Source organism: Chionomys nivalis, chromosome 14, assembly GCF_950005125.1.
Source record: "Chionomys nivalis chromosome 14, mChiNiv1.1, whole genome shotgun sequence".
In the NCBI taxonomy this organism is placed as follows: domain Eukaryota; kingdom Metazoa; phylum Chordata; class Mammalia; order Rodentia; family Cricetidae; genus Chionomys; species Chionomys nivalis.
Genome location: NC_080099.1, coordinates 45,413,760 through 45,436,461, shown reverse-complemented (window position 1 = coordinate 45,436,461; position 22,702 = coordinate 45,413,760). Strand labels below are relative to the sequence as shown.

Genomic DNA, 22,702 nt, shown 5'->3' with positions numbered 1-22,702 from the left:
TACTAGAATGGTTTGAATGGTTCAGGGCCTGAAGAGGAAGGTAGCATTAGGTATCACGGACACAGACAGGCTAAGTTAGCGGTGGAGACATTTATTGGACTTTTTGGCGATAGGTTATAGGGAGACATCTGTTCATCTGGTGTGTGGCTCTGCAATGAAGCCACCTCAGGTCCATACAGGAGTTTAGGAGGCAGAACCTTGATTAATCCACCTACACTGTTCCTCCCCATCCCCGACAAGGAAAGTGTAGTACCTGGACTTTTTTTTGCCAGTGATTACCAATATTAAGGTATTAATAAAAACAAGAAGCCTCTGTTCTGACTACCCTTCAGTCTTCTGCTGGATCAGAGATATGCAAACTGTTTAAATATATGTGCAGTTTTGTTTCAGTTCAAACAAAGTCAACCATGCTTCCTCTGGAAGTTTGCCCAGTTCAGCAGATAGAGGGGGGCTGATCTGTTCTTCTTCTGATCTCCTCCACAAGGTCTTCTCTTCGGACATCCACCTGGCCAGGATGGAGGGAGAAGGTATGAGCATCTTCCGCTCAGCTATTCACTGAGGGCCTACTTTTAGTTATCAGGGTTGGCTCACTGGGACATAAACCCAATTAGATACGCCAGGGTAGATAATGCCCCTAGTCAAACGGTGCACGTGGATTCTGGAGATCTTAAAGCATTTGATGCCCCCGTGTCCTTTATCGTCCTGCTTGCCTCCTTACCTCTTCTCTGCTCGTCACGGACCGCAGCTTGACGACGCCGTCCTTGAGCTCCTGCTCGCCAATGATGGCCACCAGCGGGATGCCCGCGTCCTCACAGTACTGCAGCTGGTTCAGTAACTTTGGGTTCTTCTTGTAGAGCAGCTCGGCCTGCAAATGACCCAAGAAGAAAACAAAGGCTTCTGTGTTCTCAGGGAGAAACTTCGGGGGTGGGGGGCGCAGCAGGAAGAATGATCGGCCTTATTTGAACTAAACAAAACTGCACGCGTACTTAAACAGTCTGCACTTGCTTTGCTCCGTCTCAGGAGTAATGGGAGAGGCACCATGTGAGCTTCTAGAGTCTGTGCCTGTACTCCCACGTTTGCTACCACCCTGGGGGTTGCTTCCTGTACCTTGATCCCAGCATCCCACAACTCGGAGACAAGCTTCAGTCTCTCCTCCAGCAGCTTCTTCTGTGCAGATGCCACGAGCACCTGGGTCTCTGTGGTCCGAACCTTTTCCTCTAAAGCCTGGGGAGAGGCAGGCAAGAGAAGAGCGGGACTAAGCGATCAAGGAACAACAGGAAGGGCTGTAGTTAGGAATTGAGTTCAACTAGGGCAGGGTCCCAGCCTTCTCATCTACCAGTAGAACATGAAAATAGTTTTTAGAGGGTGTAAGAAATGAACTGATTTGTCTGACTTGTCAGAATAAATAATGAATGAAAAGCTGGGTACATCTATAATTCTAGTACTTGGGAGGTGAAGACAGAAGGATCAGGCCTTCAAGGCTCGCCTTGAATATGTGAGTTTGAGGCTAGTGTGTCTCCAAAAAAAACAAACAAAAAACACCCCCAAACCCAACCAAACAAACAAACAAAACAAATAAGTGGCTGGAGAGATGGCTCAGCAGTTAAGAGCACTGGCTGCTCTTCTAGAGAACCTGAGTCTGTCTGATTTCCAGCAACCACATAGCAGTTTACAGCTGTTTAAATTCCAGTCATCTGATGCCCTCTTCTGGCCTCTGTGGGCACCAGGCACAGACAAACATGTAGGCAAAACACCCATACACAAAAAATTTTTTAAACAAAAACAAAACACCAAAACACAACAACAAAAAGGAATAAATACTCCAGGGTAGCAGTACAGTAAAGCTAAAATTCCTTTCCATCTAGGTTAGGGGCCACGCACAGTCACCAGGGAAAACAGAGAGACCACCTCAAGCCGTCACTGGCATCCAGTCTTCGCCGCCTACTCCCCCGTCTGAGACTAGGTGTGTGTGGATGCGGAACAAGGCTGCTCTCTGGAAAACTACTCCTCCCCCCCTTGGTTTTTTGAGACAGGGTTTCTCTGTGTAACAGCCCTAGCTGTCTTGGAACTAGCTCTTGTAGACCAGGCTGGCCTCGAACTCACAGAGATCCGCCTGCCTCTGCCTCCCAAGTGCTGGGATTAAGAGCTTACGCCACTACCACTGGCTGGAAACTGTTTTCAAAGTTACAACATAAACTGCCTACCAGAATAATGACCTCAAGTAGGCAACATGGATGGTGTCATCCTAGAGGTAAAAAAATCAGGAATAGTGGGAAAGTTGCTAGAACATCCCTGAAAATCAAATGTAATGAGCCATTTAAGAGTACCAGCAACAAAAGGGAACATCCTTGGTGTTACTCCAGGCCCCAGGGAGTCAGAACAGCCGTTGGAGCAAGCCCAGGGCCTCGGACCTGTTTTCCACTGAGAGGCAGCATCAGAATGGTTAACATAACACCTAACTATCTGGATCACACTCTGACTCTCCTACTTACAAGTATCACGACCTTGAGCAAATTATCTGATTGCTAGTATTTAGCTTCCTTATCTGAAAACGCACCAAGCACGTAGGCCCGGCACAGGGCAGTATATCTTAGACACACCAGCCTCGATTTTCGATAGCTCTGATTCAGGGGAAAAAGAATAAAGATCCACAAAACTATCCTAGAAGCCAGGCCCGATGGCTTAATCCAGCCCAGCTATTCAGAGGCTGAGCCAGGAGGATTCAAGGCCCACCTGGGCTACACAGAGTTCAAAGCCACCCTGGGTAACCTAGTGAGACCCTGTCGCAAGTGAAAAATAGCATAGTGCTAACAGTGCTTGCCTAGAGTGCACAAGGCCCAAGTTCAATTTCCAGAATCATAAAACATATATAATGACACACATGAAGATGGTCCATAACCATCCATCTCTTCTGCATTTCTCAAAGGTGCCTGCCCAAAGCAGCACCTGTTCCTAAAAGATCAAAGGTAGCCTGGGTACCATTACCCACCCTTTTGCGTTCTACCCACCCCCAGGACTTACCTCTAATCTTTGCTCTACAATGGAGAAGATTCGCTCTACTCCAATACTGAGCCCAACACATGGCACCTTACGCCCTTTGGGGTCAAACATGCCCACTAGCCCATCGTAGCGCCCTCCAGCAGCTACACTGCCCACACCCAGGGGCTCTTCCCCAGCCTGGGCTGGCATCTGTAGTAGCACCGCCTCATAGATGACCCCAGTATAGTAGTCCAGGCCTCGAGCAAGGCTCAAGTCAAAGGAGATCTGTGGAGGTAAGGTCATGGTCAGTACCAGACTAGGGTCAGGGACCCTAAGCCACAGCGTCAGCTAGGGCTCCTGTCTCCAATCTGACTTACCTTGTCATCAATGCCAAACAGGGTCAGATATTCAAACAGCAGCTTTAGGTCTCCCAAGCCCTCCAAGGCCTGTTTGTTTTGGGAGAGTTTAGGATCCTGGAGCAACTGCTCCACCAGAGACACCCCACCTGAGGAAACAAATTTGTAAGTCAGACAAGAAAAAAAAAGCAGGCCTGCCTTTTGGGTGCAGTACATGTACACAGGAACACACAGACATGAACAACACACCCCTTCACACACACACAAACAAACAACACACCCCTTCACACACATACACACAAACAACACACCCCTTCACACACACAAACAACACACTTCTTCACACACACAAACAACACACCCCTTCACACACATACACGAACACACCCCTTCATACACACAAACAACACACCCCTTCATACACACACACCCCTTTACACACACACATGAACAACACACCCCTTCATACACACACATGAACAACACACCCCTTCACACACACACACCCACACATGAACAACACACCCCTTCATGCACACGCACACATGAACAACACACCCTTTCACACACACACACACGAACACACACGAACCTACCCCTTCACGCTCACACACGCATACATGAACAACACACCCCTTCACACACACACACACGAACACACCCCTTCACACACACATACATGAACAACACACCTCTTCACACACACATAAACAACACACCCCTTCACACACACACACACACACGTTTCAACTTTAGGACTGAGGGCAGTGACGTGGCTGCTAGGTTCTTTTCTTACCATGCTGCTGGACATAGTCCCCAATGCGATCAGCCACTTCCGGTGCAAGGCCCTTCTCTCCCACCATCTCATTCTTCACTTCCTCCCAGGACACCTGGGCAGACAACAACAGTCAGAGGCCACTACACAGCTTCTCTACAACAGAACAAGTGTGGGCCCATTCAAGAAGCAATCTGAGAGCAAAGCGGCCCTTCAGCCTCTGTGCTGGGGCCAGAACTCCTCCAGGGGGTACAGAGGCAGCTACCTCTTCCTCCTAAACTCTCTCATCGCTTAAAACAGGGTAGGATCTAGAAGTCAGGTGTGCAGGTGTTACCTTGTCTAGTTTGTCCACTGAGGAGCAGATGGTACGGAACTTGCTGTCAGGAACACCACAGACAGCAAACATCCCATCTAGGATGCGCCTGTCGTTTACCTGTGAGGAGCAAGGTATGGGGAAGAAATCTGCTCATTTTGCACGATTCCCAATCGTCTCTATCCCACTGGCTACTGATCTCTGAGGGGCCAGGCCCCCCAGTCCCAACCAGCCCTGACCTTGACCAGGAAGTTGCCTATCTGAAGTGAACTCAGGATCTCACACATGATCTTCAGACACTCCGCATCAGGAATCATGGGATCGAACTGGCCAGCAATGTCAAAATCCTGCAAGGAAACAGAGAGGGGGAGGTGGCACGCGAGGCTCCTGAGACCTGTGCTGCCTGCATTGACGCACAGGCCTCCCCTTCATTTCCTGCTTCATCTGGAAGACTTGACAACAACGCACACTGAATTTCCTCATCCTCTGTTGTGACTGTAAAACTGTTGTTTAATAGAAAAACCTGGAGCTAGGAATGTAGCTCAGTGGTAGAACAATTGCCCAGTGTCCCAGTGCGTACAGTCCTCAGCACTAAAATATACACCCCCATACCCCAAACTAGGCCCCAAGCCCCAGATTTGATTGTCTTATTCATTTCCACTAACCCATTATGAGGGCTACCTGAAAATATCACAGAAATTTAAGAGCATTTTCGAGGTCATCCAGTTTGTTCCGGACACCATAGCGTTTGGTAGATCCTATTAGAGAGGGCCTGAGTTACCCATCAAACTCCATGGTTTTCCAACACTCACACACTGATAGAACTCGCGATAACGGCCTCTGGTCATTGCAGGGTTGTCCCGGCGATACACCTTTGCTATGTGGTAGCGTTTAATGTTGGTGAGTTTATTCATTGCCAGATACCGAGCAAAAGGGACCTGAGGACAGAGTGTTAAGGAAAAGAGCCTCCTGTGGCTGCTGGGAATTATCACCCACAGAAGCTGGGGTCTAACCCTGCCTGTATAGATAAAACCGCTGCCTGGAAGAGTTACAGCGCTTCTAACTGTCAGAGATTAACTGTAATCACAAAAGGCAGCTGAAGAGGAAAGGCAGGCGGTGAGGACTCCTGCCTCTCCCTTTCGCTGGTCTCTCCTGGACTATGCCGACTAGGGGAGAGAAGGGGACGTGGCAGGTTAGACACTGGAGGAAAAGGCCGTGTGAATCCCTGACTGGATGACTGGCAGTGGCTTGGTGTGGTGGTCTGAATGAATCTAGCCACACAGGCTTGTGTTTTTCCATGCTTAGTCCCCAGCTGATGAACTGTTTGGGAGGATTAGGTAGTTAGGAGGAGGTGTGTCACGGGATTCGGCTCTGAAGTTTCAAAGGCCCACTGCAGGCCCAGGTGCTCTTGTGCTTTCTGTTTGCTGCTCGTGGAGCAGGATGTAAAGCCCTCAGCTTTTTCTCCAGCACCATGCCTGCCTTTGTGCTGCCATCCTCTCTGGCGTGATGATCATGGACTAACCCTCTGAACTGTAAGCAAGCCCCTGATTAAATGGCTTTCGCTTATAAGAGTTGCCATGGCCATGGTGTCCCTCCACAGCAAAGAACACTAACTAAGACACTTGGAGATAAAGGAAATACTGGCCAATTACAGAAATTTCTGCCCACTGGGAGGGTAGGGGAGAGCTATTCTTCAAGACAGGTTTCTCTGTGTAACATCCCTGGTTGTCCCAGAACTTTCTCTGTAGGCCAGGCTGGCCTCGAACTCACAGAGTGCTGGGATTAAAGGCCTGCGCCACTGCTTCCCAGCTCAGGAAAGTTATTCTTGAGCCAGGAGACTGCTGTAAAACCAGGAACAGGGTCCTGACAGAAAGATGAAGATTTCTAAGACTATATTCCGCTTAGCCAAAGTCCTTTATCTTGGTTTAAAGAAATAAATTGTAAATGGTTTCATTTGTAATCTTACCTATGCCTGCTTGCTGTCCCTACACCCAAGTTCAGCCTCAGTCAGTGAGTGCCAATTCGCCCAAAGTCTTAAGAACCCGAGTGCAGAAGGATACAGTGAGGTCATAACGAAGGGACAGCAGCTCCCCGCCCTGGTCCTTCAGGTCATAGATGAGCTTTGAGTCTTCTCCGTACTTCCCAGTCAGTGTTTCCTGGAGAAACCAAGAAGCAATGTGATCACAATAATAAACTACATTTGAACTTTTCTTTTGAGCCTGTACAGGGTCTTACTATGTATCCCTGGCTAGCCTTGAGCTTCCACGGATCTGTCTGCCTCTACCTCTTGAATGCTGGGATTAAAGGCTTGAGCCATCATGCCTGGATAGAAATCAGTTGATTATTATTACTATGTGATGCTAGGGATAGAACCTAGGCTTTGTACTTGGTGGGCAATCACTGGGCTGTATTCCCAGCCCTTAAAAGACCATTATGAACACAAAAGCTTACTATTCTAACATGATTAATCTCAACTTGTCAATAGTCTTAGAATTCCTCTGCTATATATCATAATGCTTACAAGTCTGACATAGTTACAATAAAAAAGTAATAACAGGCACACCTTTTATCCCAGGACCCAGAAGGTACAGGCAGGTAATCTTGTGAATTCAAGGCCTGCTTGGTCTACAAAGAAAGACCCTGTTTCAAAAAGACAAAACAAAATGAAAATAAAAGGGAGTAACAGTTTTGTGTTGATATTCTGTTTATTTTTTTTCTGTTTTGTGGCAAAGCTATTTTTCCCCCCATTTGTTTTTTTTGAGACAGGGTTTCTCTATGTAGCCCTGGATGTCCTGAAACTCACTCTGTAGACCAGGGTAGCCTCGAAGTCACAGAGATCTGCCTGCTTCTGCCTCCTAAGTGCTGGGATAAAGGTGTGTGCCACCCCTAACCCCTGTAAGTATTACTTTTAATTTACTTTTTAAAAAATAATCGTTTATTTATATTGTGTGCGTTCATGGGCCATGGCTTGCATACGGAGGGCGGGTGATTGTGAGAGTCGGTTCTCTTCTTCCGTCTTGTGAGTTCTCAAGATTAAACTCGTCAGGCTTGGTAGTAAATGTCTTTTCCCAAGCTGAGCCACCTTAGTCATTTCTAAGGTATTATTATTGAAATAATAAAAAATGTATTTATGTGTATGAATGCTTTGTCTGTGTGTGTGTCCATCAATGCGTGTCTGGTGCCCATGGCGGTCAGAAGAGAGTGTTGGATCCTCTAGAACTAGAGTTACAGATGGATGTGAGTCACCACATGGATGTCGGGAACAACACCCAGATCCTCTGCACAAGCAACAGGTGCTCTAACTGCTGAGCTACCTCTCCAGCCCTAATAAAGTAGTTAGGAATTCGTACTGATCTTGCAGAAGACCTAAGTTCGATTCACAGCACCCATGTCAGTCAGCTCCGTGGGCATCCTACATGTCTGACCTCCTCGGGTACATGTACACACTTTCCTGTATGACACATAATTAAAAATAAATCTAACTCTCACCATTGTTAAAAGGTAAATAAATAAAAAAGGTGTATAATTTTCCAGTGAGACTTGGGGCAGTGAACTACACCTGTAACTATGGCACTAGGAAGGCAGAAGCACCAGGCTTCTGGTTCAAGGCCAGCCTGGGTTGCAACGAGACCATCTTAGAACAGGAGTGCAAAGATTTGTTTGCTAACATTGTCCTATTATGCTTATGTAGCTCCAATTAAAATACATTTCCAAAATAAGCCAACAGGCATAACTGTGCACACAGCTTTCTGGTTTTGAAGATAAGCTTGTAGGAATGCATTATCAGGACAGCAAACATAGATGCTTTTATAACATCTGAGAGCTGAACAATGTCAGAAACCAAAATAGAACTTCAGGATGTTACAGCTGTCTCTGCCCTTCGATGTCTTCAACTGGTTATAACATAGCCCTCTGACCAAACAGGCCATGCTTTAAAAGCTTGAAAATGCTCCACGTGTGAACTCAAACAATTGTGCTCTAGTGCTGACACAGGCGGAACTCTGTCGGCCCCATTAATGTGTTAAAATTCTAACCTTTGTAGCCTTAGACTCCTTCACTGTCCTCTTTGGTATTCATAAGCCCACAGGTCCACTGCTCAGTCTCCCCTTACCCATCTCTCACCTTCAGTTCAAACACAGGTGTATCAATCACTTCTGCTCCATGGCGCTTGAAGCAGCGGATGATGACATCAAACACCTTCTCCCGAACTGCCATCTGCCGGGGACTGTAGTCTCTTGTGCCCTTGGGAGTCAAAATCAAAACAAGAATGACATTTAAAATAAAGAACAAGGGGCTGGAGAGATGGCTCAGCGGTTAAGAGCACTGACTGCTCTTCCAAAGGACCCGGGTTCAATTCCCAGCACCCTCACGGCAGCTCACAACTGTCTGTAACTCCAGTTCCAGGGGATCTGATACCCTCACACAGAAAAACATTCAGGCAAAACACCAACACACATAAAATAAATAAAAATAAAGAACAATAAACTGCAGAACTATCCAAAGTCTAGCTCAGCAACAAGGAACACAAATGATGCTGCAAGCATGGGATTTCCTACAGTCACCAAGCAGGAAGACAGCTCAGAACAAGCCCTGTCAATCCTAGGAGTCACTGCCATCAGCTGGCTTGTACAGCAGACAATATCTACCAGACAAGCGTATTATCATTCAAAGTGGCTCAACAGGTTGAATTCTAAAATTTACATGCAATTTTTCAACATAAGTTCCTTTTACATTCTATTTAACCAAATTATTTCTGATAAAAAGCTCTAGCGAAACTGAGTTTGGTGGCACTTGGAAGCAGAGGAAGGCGGGTCAGTGAATTTAAAGCCAGCTTGGGCCATAGCAATGAAACCGTTTCTTAAGAAGGAAAAAAAGTTCTAACTCAGGTTTGGCAGATACATTGTCTAGCTAAATTACAGGCTGTCAAGAAGTCAAGTTACTACCCGAGAGCACTCAGCAAGCCTGGAGTAGAGTCTGTCTCCCACTAGGTCAGAGTTTTAGTCTGGAACATTACAGCCCGCTCCAAAACCTTTGGTGGGCAAACCTTTTCACAGTCCTAGCTACTGTCAACTCAAAGTGTATTCTTTCTATATACATTTGTCACATTTAAAATTAAAAGTGCAAAAATTTATCAATATACCATTACAAATGAACACAAATAATATTTTGAGAGCATTAAAAAGTGCATGGGAAACCCTGTCTCGAAAAATCCAAAAAAAAAAAAAAAAAGTGCTTTTAATGATACATTGACCACAGTTTTGCAACTCTTGTTTTCCATCTTATTTTTCATGCACGTATGTTCATGCATCACTTGCATGTCTGGTGCCCATGGAGACCAGAAGAGGATGTCAGATCCTTTGGAATTAGAGTTACAGGTAGTTGTCAGTCACCAGATGGGTGCTCGGAATCTGGATGCTCTGGAAGAGCAGCCAGTGCTCTTAAAGCTGAGCCATCTCTCCAGCCCCATTTCTGCAAATCTTTAATGTTTTTCTTAATAAAACTCAGCCAAGTTTCCTATGTGCTTTTTGTATTAAATACCAAAAAAAAAAAAAACCCAAAACCCTCCAACTCAATAAACAACAACAAACCCTACTAGTGTATCTTATATGTTGAATGGCTCTTTTGCTCATGTATAATTTTATGACATCTATACTGGTCATCTACAAAACACTGGCTTATTGGAAAGTTATAGAGATCTTAATATTGACATTATATAACACTCAGGAAATAATTTATTAACGCCACCAGGTATCTCACCAGGAAAATGTAAGTACTGAGAAGTTGTCAAACTCAGGGTAAGAGATAAGTTTTCCAAATTTTTGTTTTGTTTTGTCTTTTTGGAGACAGGGTTCCTCTGTAGCTTTGGAGCCTGTCCTGGAACTAGCTCTTGTAGACCAGGCTGGCCTCGAACTCACAGAGATCCGCCTGCCTCTGCCTCCCGAGTGCTGGGATTAAAGGCGTGCGCCACCACCGCCTGGCCATATTCTAAACATATTATATTTAGATGACAATGTCCATTTAATTCACAACAGCTTTCTGTTCTTCCTTTTTTCTTCTTCTGTGGTGTCTGATTTGGACCCCAGGCCTTCTCACACTGAGCCACACTCTTATCCCTGCCCCTCCATGTTATTTACTTAAGAAACTGGATAATTTGTCCTAAAAGGTCTCACGTTCTGGACTCAGGCAGCAGTATCACCGATACGACACTTTGCACTGCCCCACCGTGGTCTGCAGGCCTAATCAGATTCCTGGGGGTGCCCTGGGCTTTTTATTGTGTCACCCCAACAGGATTACTCTTGCTGCTTCCGCTTTACTGAATTTTCCACCCCATTCAACAGTCTGAGCCATTACTGACCATTATTTCTGTAATGCCATGTGTGAGGGCATCCTTGGAGGCCAGCTGGAGTTACAGCAGCTGCTATATGTGGGTGCTGAGGACCTAACTCCGATCTAGAAAAACAATAAGCACCCTTAATATTGCACCATCTTCCAGTCCCCATTTTGCTGAGATTTTAAACGCCTCTTCACCCTTTGAAAAAAAAAAATGTGTGGGATGGGTGTGGTGGTACATGCCTGTAATTCCAGTACCTGTTAGGTGGAGACCTAAGGATCAGAATTTCAAAACTAACCTCTGCTACATAGCAAGTCTGAGGCTAGCCAGACTTGGTGTTTTGTTTTGTTTTTAAAAGACTACGCAGAAAGGCACAGCTTGATGAATCTGGCTTAAAGAGAATTAATCCTACCATCTAACTTTATCCCACCTCTGCCTTTTGGGCACAAGGTTTTCCTATCTTACTATGTCGTCCCCACTGGCCTGAAACCTGTACCCCAGTCTGTCCTGACTTTGGTTCCCAGCATCTAGGTTGGGCAGCCTATAACTGCTGTAACTCCAGCTGCTCCCTCACACACACACACACAAAACCAAAGCTATGTAGAGATGCCCTATCTCAATAAAATAAAACCTCAAAGAAATGATGACCAATAACTATTATGGTCATTGAATAAAGTAAAAAATAGGGAATTTGTGGTAGATTAGTCCCTCTTCACTTAAACCTAATGATCTGTCTTACTATCACTAAAACTCACAAAGATCTGCCTGCCTCCTCTTCCTGGGTCCTGGGATTAAAGATGTGCACCACGACAGATGGCTTCTCTTTGGAAATCAACTTAAAATACATTCATTAAATATAATTTTGTTTCCAGGCACCCAGTCTTAGCTTCTGGCAAATAAACTTCATGAATAACTACCAGAAGTTGTTGCACAGGGCAGGAGAGATGGCTCAGCAGGTAAGCACTCTTGATGCTCTTCCAGAGCACATTAGTACGGCTCACAACTGCCTGTAACTCCAGCTCCAGGGAATCTGACACCCTCTCCTGGCTTCTGCGGGCACCCATACTCTCGTGCATACACACACACACACACACACACACACACACACACCTAAGTGAAAATTCAAAGTCTGCGCAATGGGAACTAAGTATCAAGTGCCAAGGGAGCCCAATGAAGGTGTGGAGTTCTGTTTACAGAACTTACATAATAGCATCTGAACTGAAGCCCCGAGCCTGAGCTTCTCTGACTTTGTTTCTATTTGAACAGGTCTTCTTCTAGTTCCTAGGAAGTCTCAAAGTTCTTTTCTGCATCAGGGTGTCCATACACTACTGAGCCTATCATCCCAACAGTCTTTTCCTGGCTATCTCCTACCCACTTGAGGGTTCATTAGTATATCACTCCCTCGGTGTGACTTCTCAGATTCCCCAGTTCCCCCTTATTTTTCTCAGAACATCTCTGTAAGTTTCTCTCTCTCTTTTTTAAAGTTTCTTTATAATTTTTATACATTTTTGTGTATGTGTGTGTGTGAGAGAGAGAGAGAGAGAGAGAGAGAGAGACACAGAGACAGAGAGCTGGAGTTACAGACAGCTGTGAGCTACCTGATATAGGTGCAGGGAATCAAACTTGGATTCTCTGCATACTCTTATCTGCTGAACCACCTCTCAAGCCCTAATTTTCTTCATATCACCTATCATATTTTGTAATTGCATATCCCTGCGTGGAATTATTTGTCTTAAATCTCTGTCTCAGTGGGATGTAAGCATCACAAAGACAGGCATATCCAGCATGGTATATTCAGTATACAATACCACACACTAGACTTACTCGGTGAATAGGTAATGAATGGAAGGACTGGCAGTTAGCAGGCTGATTCCCCTGAGCAGCTCTGTTTCTGTCATCACCGAATGACTCAGGTTGCAATCAATCCAGCCTGGTGCCTACACCAACCACTTACTCCTTTGCAGTATTTCAGACTGATCAGGACCTCCCTTTGAGTCCTCTCACAGGAATAGCTTACCTTCGGGGTTTTGAGCACAAACTTCTGCTTGCCTTCATCATGGCCCAGCTGTGCCTTCAGTTTTAGGAGTTTCGCCACCTCCTCCTCGATCTGGGAGAGAAAAACACCGCTGGACTGTCCATTTGTGCACTCGATACTCCTACCCTAGCTTCTCTCGGGATCCACCCTGGCTACCTTCTTTCTCACTCAGCCCCTTTCATTCTACCAGCCTACTCTTCATTCACAAGCGTGTCCTCCAGCCAGACCACCCTCTATGTCCCTCTGGTTTGTCGGGCCCCTTTCCTTCCATCTGAGTCGCACCTGCTCAGCGGAGGCTTTCTGCTGTTTGAGGCCCCGCACATGCTCTCCCTGGAGTCGCACCAGCTCCTCCAGCGCAGCACGATCAGCCATCCTGGCTGCCAACCGGAACCGACTGCTGCCTAACCCGCCTGAGTAGACTTAGCCTAGCTTCGGATGACTTCCGGCTATCGAGTCACCGGCTTTCGTGGCCTAGAACGTCTCTGGCGAGAGCGAAAACACTTCCGGGTCGGGGAGCGTGAGATACTCGGAGTTCAGTCCCACCCGCGACTAACGCCGACCTCGGGTGCTTTCAGGGGCTCGTGCTAGGTTCTTCAACTCCTTGTCGCCTTTCTGAGGTCGGGCTGGCCTCGTTCCCAGACCCTTGGCTCCTGCTCCGGGAAGCTGACGTCCTGCTGCACGATGTCCCACCTGGGGCCCCTGCGGCGTGGCGCCTGGGCTGCGCTGCTCCGCCAGCTCCTGCGACCTCCCCGCGCTGTGTGCACCCGGGCGGTTGGCTGTCACAGCCAGGTGAGCCACCCTGAGTCGACTCCGCCGACTCCCGGCGGGGCCTCCTGGCCTGAAAGCATAGACTTGTTGCCTGTTGTATTATTAAAATTAGGTTTTAATTTTTAAGGGTTTATTTTTTATGTGTATGAGTATTTGCTTGCTGCGTCCGCCCCTGGTGTCCGCAAGTGGGCGTCGGATCACAGAGCCCGTGCTGATGGAACTCAGGTCTTCTAAAAGAGCCATCTCTCCAAACCTGAAGTTGGTTTTTATTGATTAGCCACTTTGTACCTGCGCCGAACTAAGAGTTTCAGATGCTTTTGTCATTTTATTATTGGAGCAATCTCAGATGTTGAGGGTTTATCTCTATTTTACAGCTGAGTAAGCGGATATCACAGGGATAAATGACTTATAGGGCTACATAACAACTAAATACTATAATGAGGTTTACTCTCAATCATTCGAAATTCTTGAGCATGTTAGAATTTGAATCAGATCTATATAGAATGTCTCCAAACCATAAATGAACTGAGTTTATGCACATCAAATGAATTTATCTTAAAATGAATCTCAGAGAAACATTTTTAAAGATAGTTGGATTCTGGAATTAGAATTAGGGATTGTGGTCTTGAACTTAGACTTCTCTTTGGGGACTTTCCAAAGTATGGAGATTACCACCATTTGTATTTCTGGAAGGGAATACAGCCTTGGGGGCTTCAAGTCTGATTCTTTTTTTTTTTTTAAAGTTCATTTATCTATTAATATGTATGGGGTGTTGGTGTGCCATGGCTCATTCTGTTCTTGTCTTTACCTGAGGGGTCTGGGGGCTGAACTTAGGTGGTCTCCATAAGTGGCGAGCCCCATTACCCAGGAGCCATTTCACTAGCACGGTCAGCGGTTGTTACCTCTCTCCGAAGGCAGGTGCTTTGTACCATCATGCTCAACAGGCTCAGGTCTTTTATTCATTTTTTAAGTCACAGCATTTTACTAGTCTGGGATTTTTTTCCCCAACCAGGAAATTGTTCCTATCAGTCCATAGGTTTTATTGTATGTGAGTGTAAGTATATAGGAGAACAACTTGTGGGAATTGGTTTTCTCCTTCAACTTGTGAGTGGGTCCCAGGGATCCAACTCAGGTGGTCAGGTTTGATGGCTTCCCACTGAGCCATCTCCTTGGCCCAGGTTTGTTCTTTTTGGGGGGTTGGTTCTGTCTTTATGTACCCTGACTCCAGGTCTGACAATGACTTTATTTGTTTTTGAGACAGGGTCTCACTCTGCACTCTTGGCTGTTCTGGCACTCACTGTGTAGACCAGGTTGATTTAAACTCATACTGATCCGCCTGTCTCTGCCTCCCACTGCTGGGATTAAAGGCATGCACCACCTTTTTTGTTATTTGAGTAAGATCTGAGAATTGGAGTTCTTTTTGTTTATTCGTTTGAGACAGGGTCTCACTGTGTAACTCCAGCTGTCCTGGAACTCACTCTGTAGACCAGGCTGGCCTCAGACTCACAGAGGTCCTCCTGCTTCTGTCTTCCAAGTGCTGGGATTACATGTGTGTGCCACCATGTCCAGTTAAGAACTGAGTTCTAATTCCTATTTGTAGACATTTAGTGGTGGCAGCTGTGGGTTCCGTGTTTTTATTATTCTCAGGTGCTTCAACTTTTTCAGACATTTAAAAACTCCAAACAATGAAGAAGTTTGTGTAATAAAGATCGATCGAACTATGTATTGCAGGTGTAACTGGAAATTCCACGTGGATTATTGAGGGTGGAAGGAGATGAGGGTAGATAATGTGGTGTTCAGGCAACTTTTTGTGCGGGATCAAGGGTCTTCTCAGGTTGATGGTCCACAGCTATGGCCAGTGTTCAGAAAAGGCACATCTTTTTCTTCCAGGTTGCAGAGGCAGTGTTAACATCCCAACTGAAACCACATCAAGAGAAACCAAATTTTATCATCAAGGTTCCAAAGGTAACAACATCCTTTACCCACCCTGCCTATCGGTGTTACGAAGGGCGCGCCAGCTCTCCTTACTTCTCTCTTTTAACCTAGGTCCTTTCAGGGGATCGGTGGGTTGTTTTATTCTTGAAATTTAGATGGGGCTCAAATTAGTTTCAAACCTTAGATTATGGGTATAATTTAACCTTTAGTCTTAAATGGTCTTGATTTTTTTGCTTTGACTGCTTTTGTTTTCCAGGGCACCAGGGATTTAAATCCTCAACAGATGGTTTTGAGGGAGAAAATTCTTGATGAGATTATCAGCTGCTTTAAACGTCATGGGGCAAAGGGGTTGGATACACCAGCATTCGAGCTCACAGTAAGGACAGAAGGGTGCCGGGAACCCCATTGTTTACCTGCCCTCGGTTGCCCTCAGGGCTTCTCATCTGTGTTCTGTAGTCAGTCACGGAGCTGTGGCTTCTGTCTGACACTCGCAGGAAATGCTCACCGAGAAGTATGAAGACAATTTCGGCCTCATGTACGATTTGAAGGATCAAGGTGGAGAGTTGTTGTCTCTTCGCTATGACCTTACCGTATCCTTCTGCGTGCTGGACCTGACCCGTTCCAAATCCTAAGGGCTCTCTGGCAGAAGGGAGTAGAGGAATTTTGACTTTTCATTTCCAGTTTCTTCTAGGAGGCAATTCTGTCATCAGAGCCTAACCTGAAGGCCCCGTTATTTAACTTGCGTGCATATGGAGAATCTTTCCAGGAAGTTTGCAGAAACACAGATTATTGACCCTGGCTCCAGAGATTCTAAATTCTTTCACTGGAGTGCTATTTATAAACATGCACGTGAAAGAAAATTAATTTGTGTGTGTGTGTGTGTATGGATGGTGTTTATGTGGACACACATGTGCAGATCACAGGACAGCTTTGTGGAGTTCTGGGGACAGAACTTAGGGTGCCAGATTTGTGCAGTGTATCCCTTCCCCTACTGCACCATCTTGCATGTGCTACGCCAGAGCTTCTCAACTTGTGGGTTGCAACCCCCCAGGGGTCATATATCTGATATTTACATTATGATAAGAGTAGCAAAATAACTACGGTTATAAAGTAACAGTGAAATAATTTTTATGGTTGGGGGGTCACCACAACACAAGGAACTGTATTAAATGGTCGCAGCCTTAGGAAGGTTGAGAAGCACAGCTCTAAACAGAATCCTGGAAATGTGCATGTGGTCTTTGTCCGAGCTTTCAGAAACCGAGTTTTAGATTGTAGGCAAATTCAGTTCTGAAGCCTGAGGGCTTTTCAGTTAGTTGGGTAATGATCTGGATGGGAGGAAACGGACCGGACCTAAGCGTCTGAGGTCCTTGCCGTCCCTGCCTCTTTTTTTCTGGTCAGCTTTCAGTTTCATAAGTGAAATGCCTTCATCAACACCAACTCTGCTAGGTTTCGGAGACAGTGGAAACCAGCTTGAAGACAAGGATGGTTTCTAGGAACCCAGTTCTCCCTCCTGTCTGATGGTGGGCCTAAATGTGGAACATAGTGTCTTTCTTCCTTAACCTGCTTACATAAGGTCCCCTTTGCTCGCTATCTGGCCATGAATAAACTGAAGAAGATGAAGCGATATCAAGTTGGAAAGGTGTGGCGGCGAGAGAGCCCAACCATAGTCCAGGGCCGCTACCGGGAGTTCTGCCAGTGTGTAAGGGACCCGACTGGGGCTTCGTAGTTTAGTGATGGTTAAGTTGGGGATTACCTGATCAGTGGGAGGTTTGTTTTTCTTCTGTTTGGTTTGCTTGGTTTGTTTTTGGGTTTTGGTTTTGTTGAGATAGATATTTGAGATTTCTATATATCTCTGACTGTCCTGGAACTGACCAGGCTGCCTTGAACTCCCTGAGAGATCCATCTGCCTCTGCCTTCCGAGTGCTGCCATTAAAGGCGTGTGCTGCTCTGCCTCTTTTTTTCTTGTAGGATTTTGACATTGCCGGTCAGTTCGACCCTATGATCCCCGATGCAGAATGTCTGAAGGTCATGTGTGAAATCCTAAGTGGATTGCAGCTGGGGGACTTTCTCATTAAGGTGAGGCCAGCCTGCTGGACATAGTGAAGGAAAAGTTTGGATTGGGCCTGTGAAATTGTCTTTAAGAGTCAAGCGTTTTAGAGATGGCCATTAACCCAAAGACACTTGTGTTAATTCTGTTGAGTTCACAGGTAAATGACCGGCGGGTTGTAGATGGGATGTTTGCTGTCTGTGGTGTTCCTGAGAGCAAGTTCCGTACCATCTGCTCCTCAATGGACAAACTAGACAAGGTAACAGAGAAAACATGCTTTAAACAGACCCTGCCTGGGTTTCTGCCCTGCCCGGTAATCCATGCCATTAGGGAAGAGTAAGGAGACCGTGTGTGTGGGGGGGGATTAAGGAGACTTTTTTTTTTTTTTTTTAGTTTTTCGAGACAAGGTTTCTCTGTAGCTTTGGAGCCTGTCCTGGAACTAGCTCTTGTAGACCAGGCTGGCCTCGAACTCACAGAGATCCGCCTGCCTCTGCCTCCCGAGTGCTGGGATTAAAGGCGTGCGCCACCACCGCCCGGCCTAAGGAGACATTTTTAAACTAAGTCTGAGTTATGCCATATAGTGGGGATTGTGGCTGGGCTTCTTAAATTGCCTCTGATTTTGCTGAATTTACTGTGAATTCCTCAAGATATCTATGCCAAATGAAAACAAGATGTCCTGCATCAGTTAGGTGAAGAGGAGCTTGGGTTGAGCTAATTGTTTATCTCAATGCAGATGTCTTGGGAAGATGTGAGACATGAGATGGTGGTCAAGAAAGGCCTGGCTCCTGAGGTGGCCGATCGGATTGGGGAGTATGCCCAATGTCACGGTAAGAACTAGTGCTTTCAGAGCCGTGGTCAACAGTCTGAGGGTGACATGTGTCCAGCTCCAGAGTCTGGCCTGGATCAAGTTTCCCTTTTATGTATTGAAACTGCTTTATGTCTTCTTGTTTGTTTGTTTGTTTGTTTGTTTTAAGAAAATGAGGAAGGTGGGTTAGAGCAGATAAATTCAAGCTGGCTGTGGTGGCACATGTTTTTAGTCCCAGCCCTTGGGAGGCAGGGGCAGGTGGATCTCCATGAGTTTGAGGCCAACCTGGTGTACATAATGAATTCTAGGATAGCCTGGGCTATGTAGAGAGACTCTATCCAAAATCAAACAAACAAAAACTCAGACTGAAACAGCAACAACAAACACCTAGATAAATTTGGATCAAACACACTTGGGGCAAACAACACAGACTTTACCTGACTTTTCTTCCCAGGGGGGATATCCCTGGTAGAGGAAATGTCCAAGGATCCCAATCTGTCCCAAAGCCAGCTGGCCCTGCAGGGCTTGGCAGACCTGAAGCTGCTCTTTGAATACCTGACTCTCTTTGGAATTGCCGAAAAGGTAGGAAGAGCTGGAATTGACCTTCTGTTGAGCTCCTAGGTTCTCAGAGTCTGGTCTGGGACTGACTGTAGCTTTTCCCTTACAGATCTCCTTTGACTTAAGTCTGGCCCGGGGCCTAGACTATTATACAGGAGTGATCTATGAAGCAGTACTACTACCGTCTCCGGGTCAGGCTGCAACGGAGGCTCTGAATGTGGGCAGTGTGGCTGCTGGTGGACGCTATGATGGCCTGGTAGCCCAGTTTGATCCCAAGGGCCATAACGTGCCCTGTGTGGGGTTGAGCATTGGAGTAGAGAGAATCTTCTTCCTTGTGGAGCAGAAGATGAAGGTAGGTCCTAGGTAGAGTTGAAGTGACCTTGAAAGCTAAGAACTAGTTTCTGGAGGTGCATTTTGTACCTTTTTTTTTTTCTTTTTGCTTCTTGGAATTGATAGTACAAAGGAAATATCTATCGTTCTTTTTTAAAAGATTGATTCTATCTTTTTATGTGCATGAGTGTTTAGCCTGAAGGTGTGGGCGTGCTTGGTGCCAATGGAGGTCAGAAGTGGGTGGTCAGAGCTGTGGGTGAGCCACCATGTCAGTGTGGAGGACTGAACTTGGATCTTTTGAAAGAACAAGCACTCTAACTTCTGAGCCATTTCTCCAAGCCTTTCCTCCCAACCCCCTTAAAAGAACTATCTGAAATAAGATTTCTTTCTGAGCCTAGGTGGGCCTTGATCTTAGGGTCTTCCTGCCCTAGACACCTGAGTACTGGGATTACAGTTGTGAGAGCTGCCCTAGGCTGTAGTTTTAGTTTCTTCTCTCTGTTTTATTAGGCTTCTGGTAAGAAGGTTCGAACCACAGAGACCCAAGTGTTTGTGGCCACACCCCAGAAGAACTTTCTTCGAGAACGGTTGAAGCTAATCGCAGAGCTTTGGGATGCTGGGATCAAGGTTTGGTAGCGCTGGTATCAGAGTGATCTGGGTGTATGTGGACATGATAATCATGGCTCATTTCATGCCTGCGGTGGTACTCAGGACATTTTTAGCTTACCACTAGAGGGCTAGCTACTTATTTCTGGCTCCCTTGGAAATGTATGTTCTTGGGCACTTACGTACTATAACTATAACCACGTTAACTCCCCTACTTTCTTTTTATCCTTTTCAGGCAGAGATACTCTATAAAAACAACCCTAAACTATTAACCCAGCTGCATTATTGTGAGAAAACAGATATTCCTCTGATGGTCATCATTGGTGAGCAAGAACAGAAGGAAGGTGTCCTCAAGCTCCGTTCAGTGGCCAGCAGAGAAGAAGTGAGTGGGACCTTGCGGAAATACTGAGTTCCAAATGCTGCACCCCACTCCCACCCTTTTAAAGACAGGGTTGCACTTTTTAGCTCAGAATGGTCCTTGAACTCTTGATCTTCATGCTACAACCTCTCAAGTGCTGTGGCTACAGGCATATATTGTCATGCCTAGGTCCCAGATTCCTTTTTTTTTTTAGACTGGGTTTCTCTGTGTAGCTCTAATTGTCCTGGAACTTGCTCTGTAGACCAACCAGGCTGGTCTTGAACTTGGAGATCTAGTTGCCCCTGCCTCCTGGGACTAAAGGTGTATCCCACCATCACCCAACTGATTCCAGATTCTTTTCAGAGATGCGGTCTCTGAGGAAATACATGTAAAACTTTTTCTTTTAAATTATGTGTGTGTGTCTGTCTGTCTGTCTGTGTGTGTTTGTGTTTGTGCACATATATCTCATGCATATATGTGTATTTCATCTTGCAGGAGTCCCTTCTCTCCTTCCATCATATGGGTCCCAGGTGTAAATAGTGGGAATAGATTCAGGGGGCTGGAGAAATAGCTTAGAGTCTAAGAGCATTGGTTGCTGGCTGCTCTTCAGAGGTTTTGAGTTCAATTCCCAGTAACCACATGGTGGCTCACAACCATTATAATGAGATCTGGTGCCCTCTTCTGGCGAGAAGGCATACATGCAGATGAGAGAGAGAGAATTCAGAATGAAGTAAATTTGGAAAAACTGGCTAAGTATCATTTTCTATTTTATCACACAAGGATTCTCTTATGTTTTAGGTGACCATTAATCGAGAAAGTCTTGTGGCTGAAATTCAAAAGCGACTGTCTGAGTCTTGATTGTTGCCTGATTTCTGTCTGCTGCCCTTAGAAGAAAAGTTTTCATCTAGGACTGAGTTCTGGTGGACTTTACAACAGCTGGTCAGCATGGCTGCTGTACAGTTGCCTTATGCCTCCATCTGTCCTGGATACAGAAGTAGGCGGCCCTGAGGACTCATGAATCAGCAGCTACTCTGCTTGAGTGAACATGGCTGGCATGCAGAAGAAGCACACTCCAGCTGCAAAGGCAGAGCTGAAATGCCTTTGAATTCTGTCAAGAGATGTTAAGATGGTTACTGTGAACGAGGCTCTGGAAGAGTTGCCTTAGGCCAAGACTCTGGACCATTGAAATGAGAAGCTAAATATATACTTCACTTTACTGTATTGTATCTTGGGAACAAGATTTTGGAGAAATTGTCTACATTAGACTATGGTCTGTCTGTGGAGTATTAAAAAGACAGTAAGAAAGGACAGTGAACAGAGATGATGTCTCAAGGACCAGGAGTGCATCTGCTTCTTCCAGTTAACAGTAGAAGGGTGGGGCTTTTTAATTATTTTGGACATTGAGTTTAATGGATGATAAGTTAGCGATCTGATCTGATCTTTGGAGATTGTGGACACCATTCCCTTTGAGGTGAAAGTAGGAGGATGAGAAGCTCAACGCTGGCTTTGGGGCCAGGCCGTGGTGGCGCACGCCTTTAATCCCAGCACTCGGGAGGCAGAGGCAGGCGGATCTCTGTGAGTTCGAGGCCAGCCTGGTCTACAAGAGCTAGTTCCAGGACAGGCTTCAGAGCAACACAGAGAAACCCTGTCTCAAAAAACAAAAAATAAAAATAAAACAAAAAAATATGAATAAATAGATAAAAATTCAGCCTTGGGTTTACATGAGACCCCTTTGCAAAACAACATCAACAGCAACAACTTCTGCCCGATGTGCACATGTTTAATCCCAGCAGTGGAGTGGTGGGGCAGAGGCAGCAGAATCTCTTGAGTTCGAGGTTAACTGAACAAGAGTAAAGATTAAAACAAGCAGAACACAGAAAAAGGGAGGATGCTCAGACAAGAGGTTGGATAGATGAAGAGGGAAAGTGGCCTCAAAGAGGGAGGTTTTCTTTATTGGGAATCCAGATGGGCAGAGTTCTTGTGACTCCAGTTAATACACTGAGGAAAATACAAAGAGTTTCAGATTAGCCAGGCCCAATAGATCTTGTCTTAAAACATACCATGCCTATAACCCTAGCGCTTGGAAAGTGGAGGCAGGAGGTTCAGGAGATTAAAACCATCCTCTCTGCATCATGGCCTGGGGTACGTGAGACTGTCTCAAACACTACAAACTTGTCAAGAGTGCTGACTGCTTTATTCTGGGGGTGCTGGCTGATGAAAGTGTCAAGATTAAATTGTACTTCATAAATTGAATGAGTTTAAATGTTCTCCAGACATGAAAATAATTTTAACCAAAGAATAGTATCTTTGTTTCAGGGGAAAAGAACCCAAACGTAAAATTGCTTGTCTTTTGTACATAATTTAGAGCCACACTCATAGTACATGCTGGTGAATAGGACATCCAGACCACTGATAGTGTGTTAGCTTTTAAAATAAGGTTTACTAGGCAGAGTCCAATTGGTAGAATGCCTGATCGCATGAACGAAGCCCTGGGTTCAAGCTCCAGCAC

The 22,702-nt window shown here is 45.8% G+C and overlaps 2 protein-coding genes across 2 annotated transcripts; one reads left to right on the top strand and one right to left on the bottom strand.

Moving 5' to 3' along the window:
- Positions 1-75: 75 nt before the first annotated feature.
- Positions 76-13,224, bottom strand: Hars1 (histidyl-tRNA synthetase 1). Its single transcript, XM_057788676.1, has 13 exons — positions 13,072-13,224; positions 12,772-12,861; positions 8,546-8,665; positions 6,484-6,579; positions 5,236-5,361; positions 4,663-4,770; positions 4,445-4,543; positions 4,132-4,225; positions 3,357-3,484; positions 3,022-3,264; positions 1,108-1,224; positions 719-865; positions 76-505 (listed from the first exon to the last, which is right to left on the bottom strand). The coding sequence occupies exons 1-13, from the start codon at positions 13,159-13,161 to the stop codon at positions 434-436; spliced, it is 1,530 nt and encodes a 509-aa protein (XP_057644659.1). The 5' UTR covers positions 13,162-13,224; the 3' UTR covers positions 76-433.
- An 84-nt stretch (positions 13,225-13,308) lies between these two features.
- On the top strand, positions 13,309-22,315 carry Hars2 (histidyl-tRNA synthetase 2, mitochondrial). The gene is made up of 13 exons (XM_057789193.1): positions 13,309-13,578; positions 15,448-15,522; positions 15,749-15,868; positions 15,987-16,082; positions 17,066-17,191; positions 17,461-17,568; positions 17,700-17,798; positions 18,273-18,366; positions 18,799-18,926; positions 19,012-19,254; positions 19,740-19,856; positions 20,071-20,217; positions 20,992-22,315. The coding sequence occupies exons 1-13, from the start codon at positions 13,471-13,473 to the stop codon at positions 21,049-21,051; spliced, it is 1,521 nt and encodes a 506-aa protein (XP_057645176.1). The 5' UTR covers positions 13,309-13,470; the 3' UTR covers positions 21,052-22,315.
- Positions 22,316-22,702: the final 387 nt, after the last annotated feature.

What these genes read in the sequence shown, in the direction of transcription:
- Hars2 (XM_057789193.1), top strand. Translation starts at nt 13,471, where the DNA reads ATGTCCCACCTGGGGCCCCTGCGGCGTGGCGCCTGGGCTGCGCTGCTC. An exon ending in CGGTTGGCTGTCACAGCCAG is followed by an intron (nt 13,579 to 15,447) that starts GTGAGCCACCCT and finishes TTTTTCTTCCAG; the next exon opens with GTTGCAGAGGCAGTGTTAAC. An exon ending in CTCTTCGCTATGACCTTACC is followed by an intron (nt 16,083 to 17,065) that starts GTATCCTTCTGC and finishes TGCTTACATAAG; the next exon opens with GTCCCCTTTGCTCGCTATCT.
- Hars1 (XM_057788676.1), bottom strand. Translation starts at nt 13,161, where the DNA reads ATGGCTGATCGTGCTGCGCTGGAGGAGCTGGTGCGACTCCAGGGAGAG. An exon ending in TGTTTGGCATTGATGACAAG is followed by an intron (nt 3,265 to 3,356) that starts GTAAGTCAGATT and finishes TTACCTCCACAG; the next exon opens with ATCTCCTTTGACTTGAGCCT. An exon ending in TTGTAGAGCAAAGATTAGAG is followed by an intron (nt 1,225 to 3,021) that starts GTAAGTCCTGGG and finishes GCCTCTCCCCAG; the next exon opens with GCTTTAGAGGAAAAGGTTCG.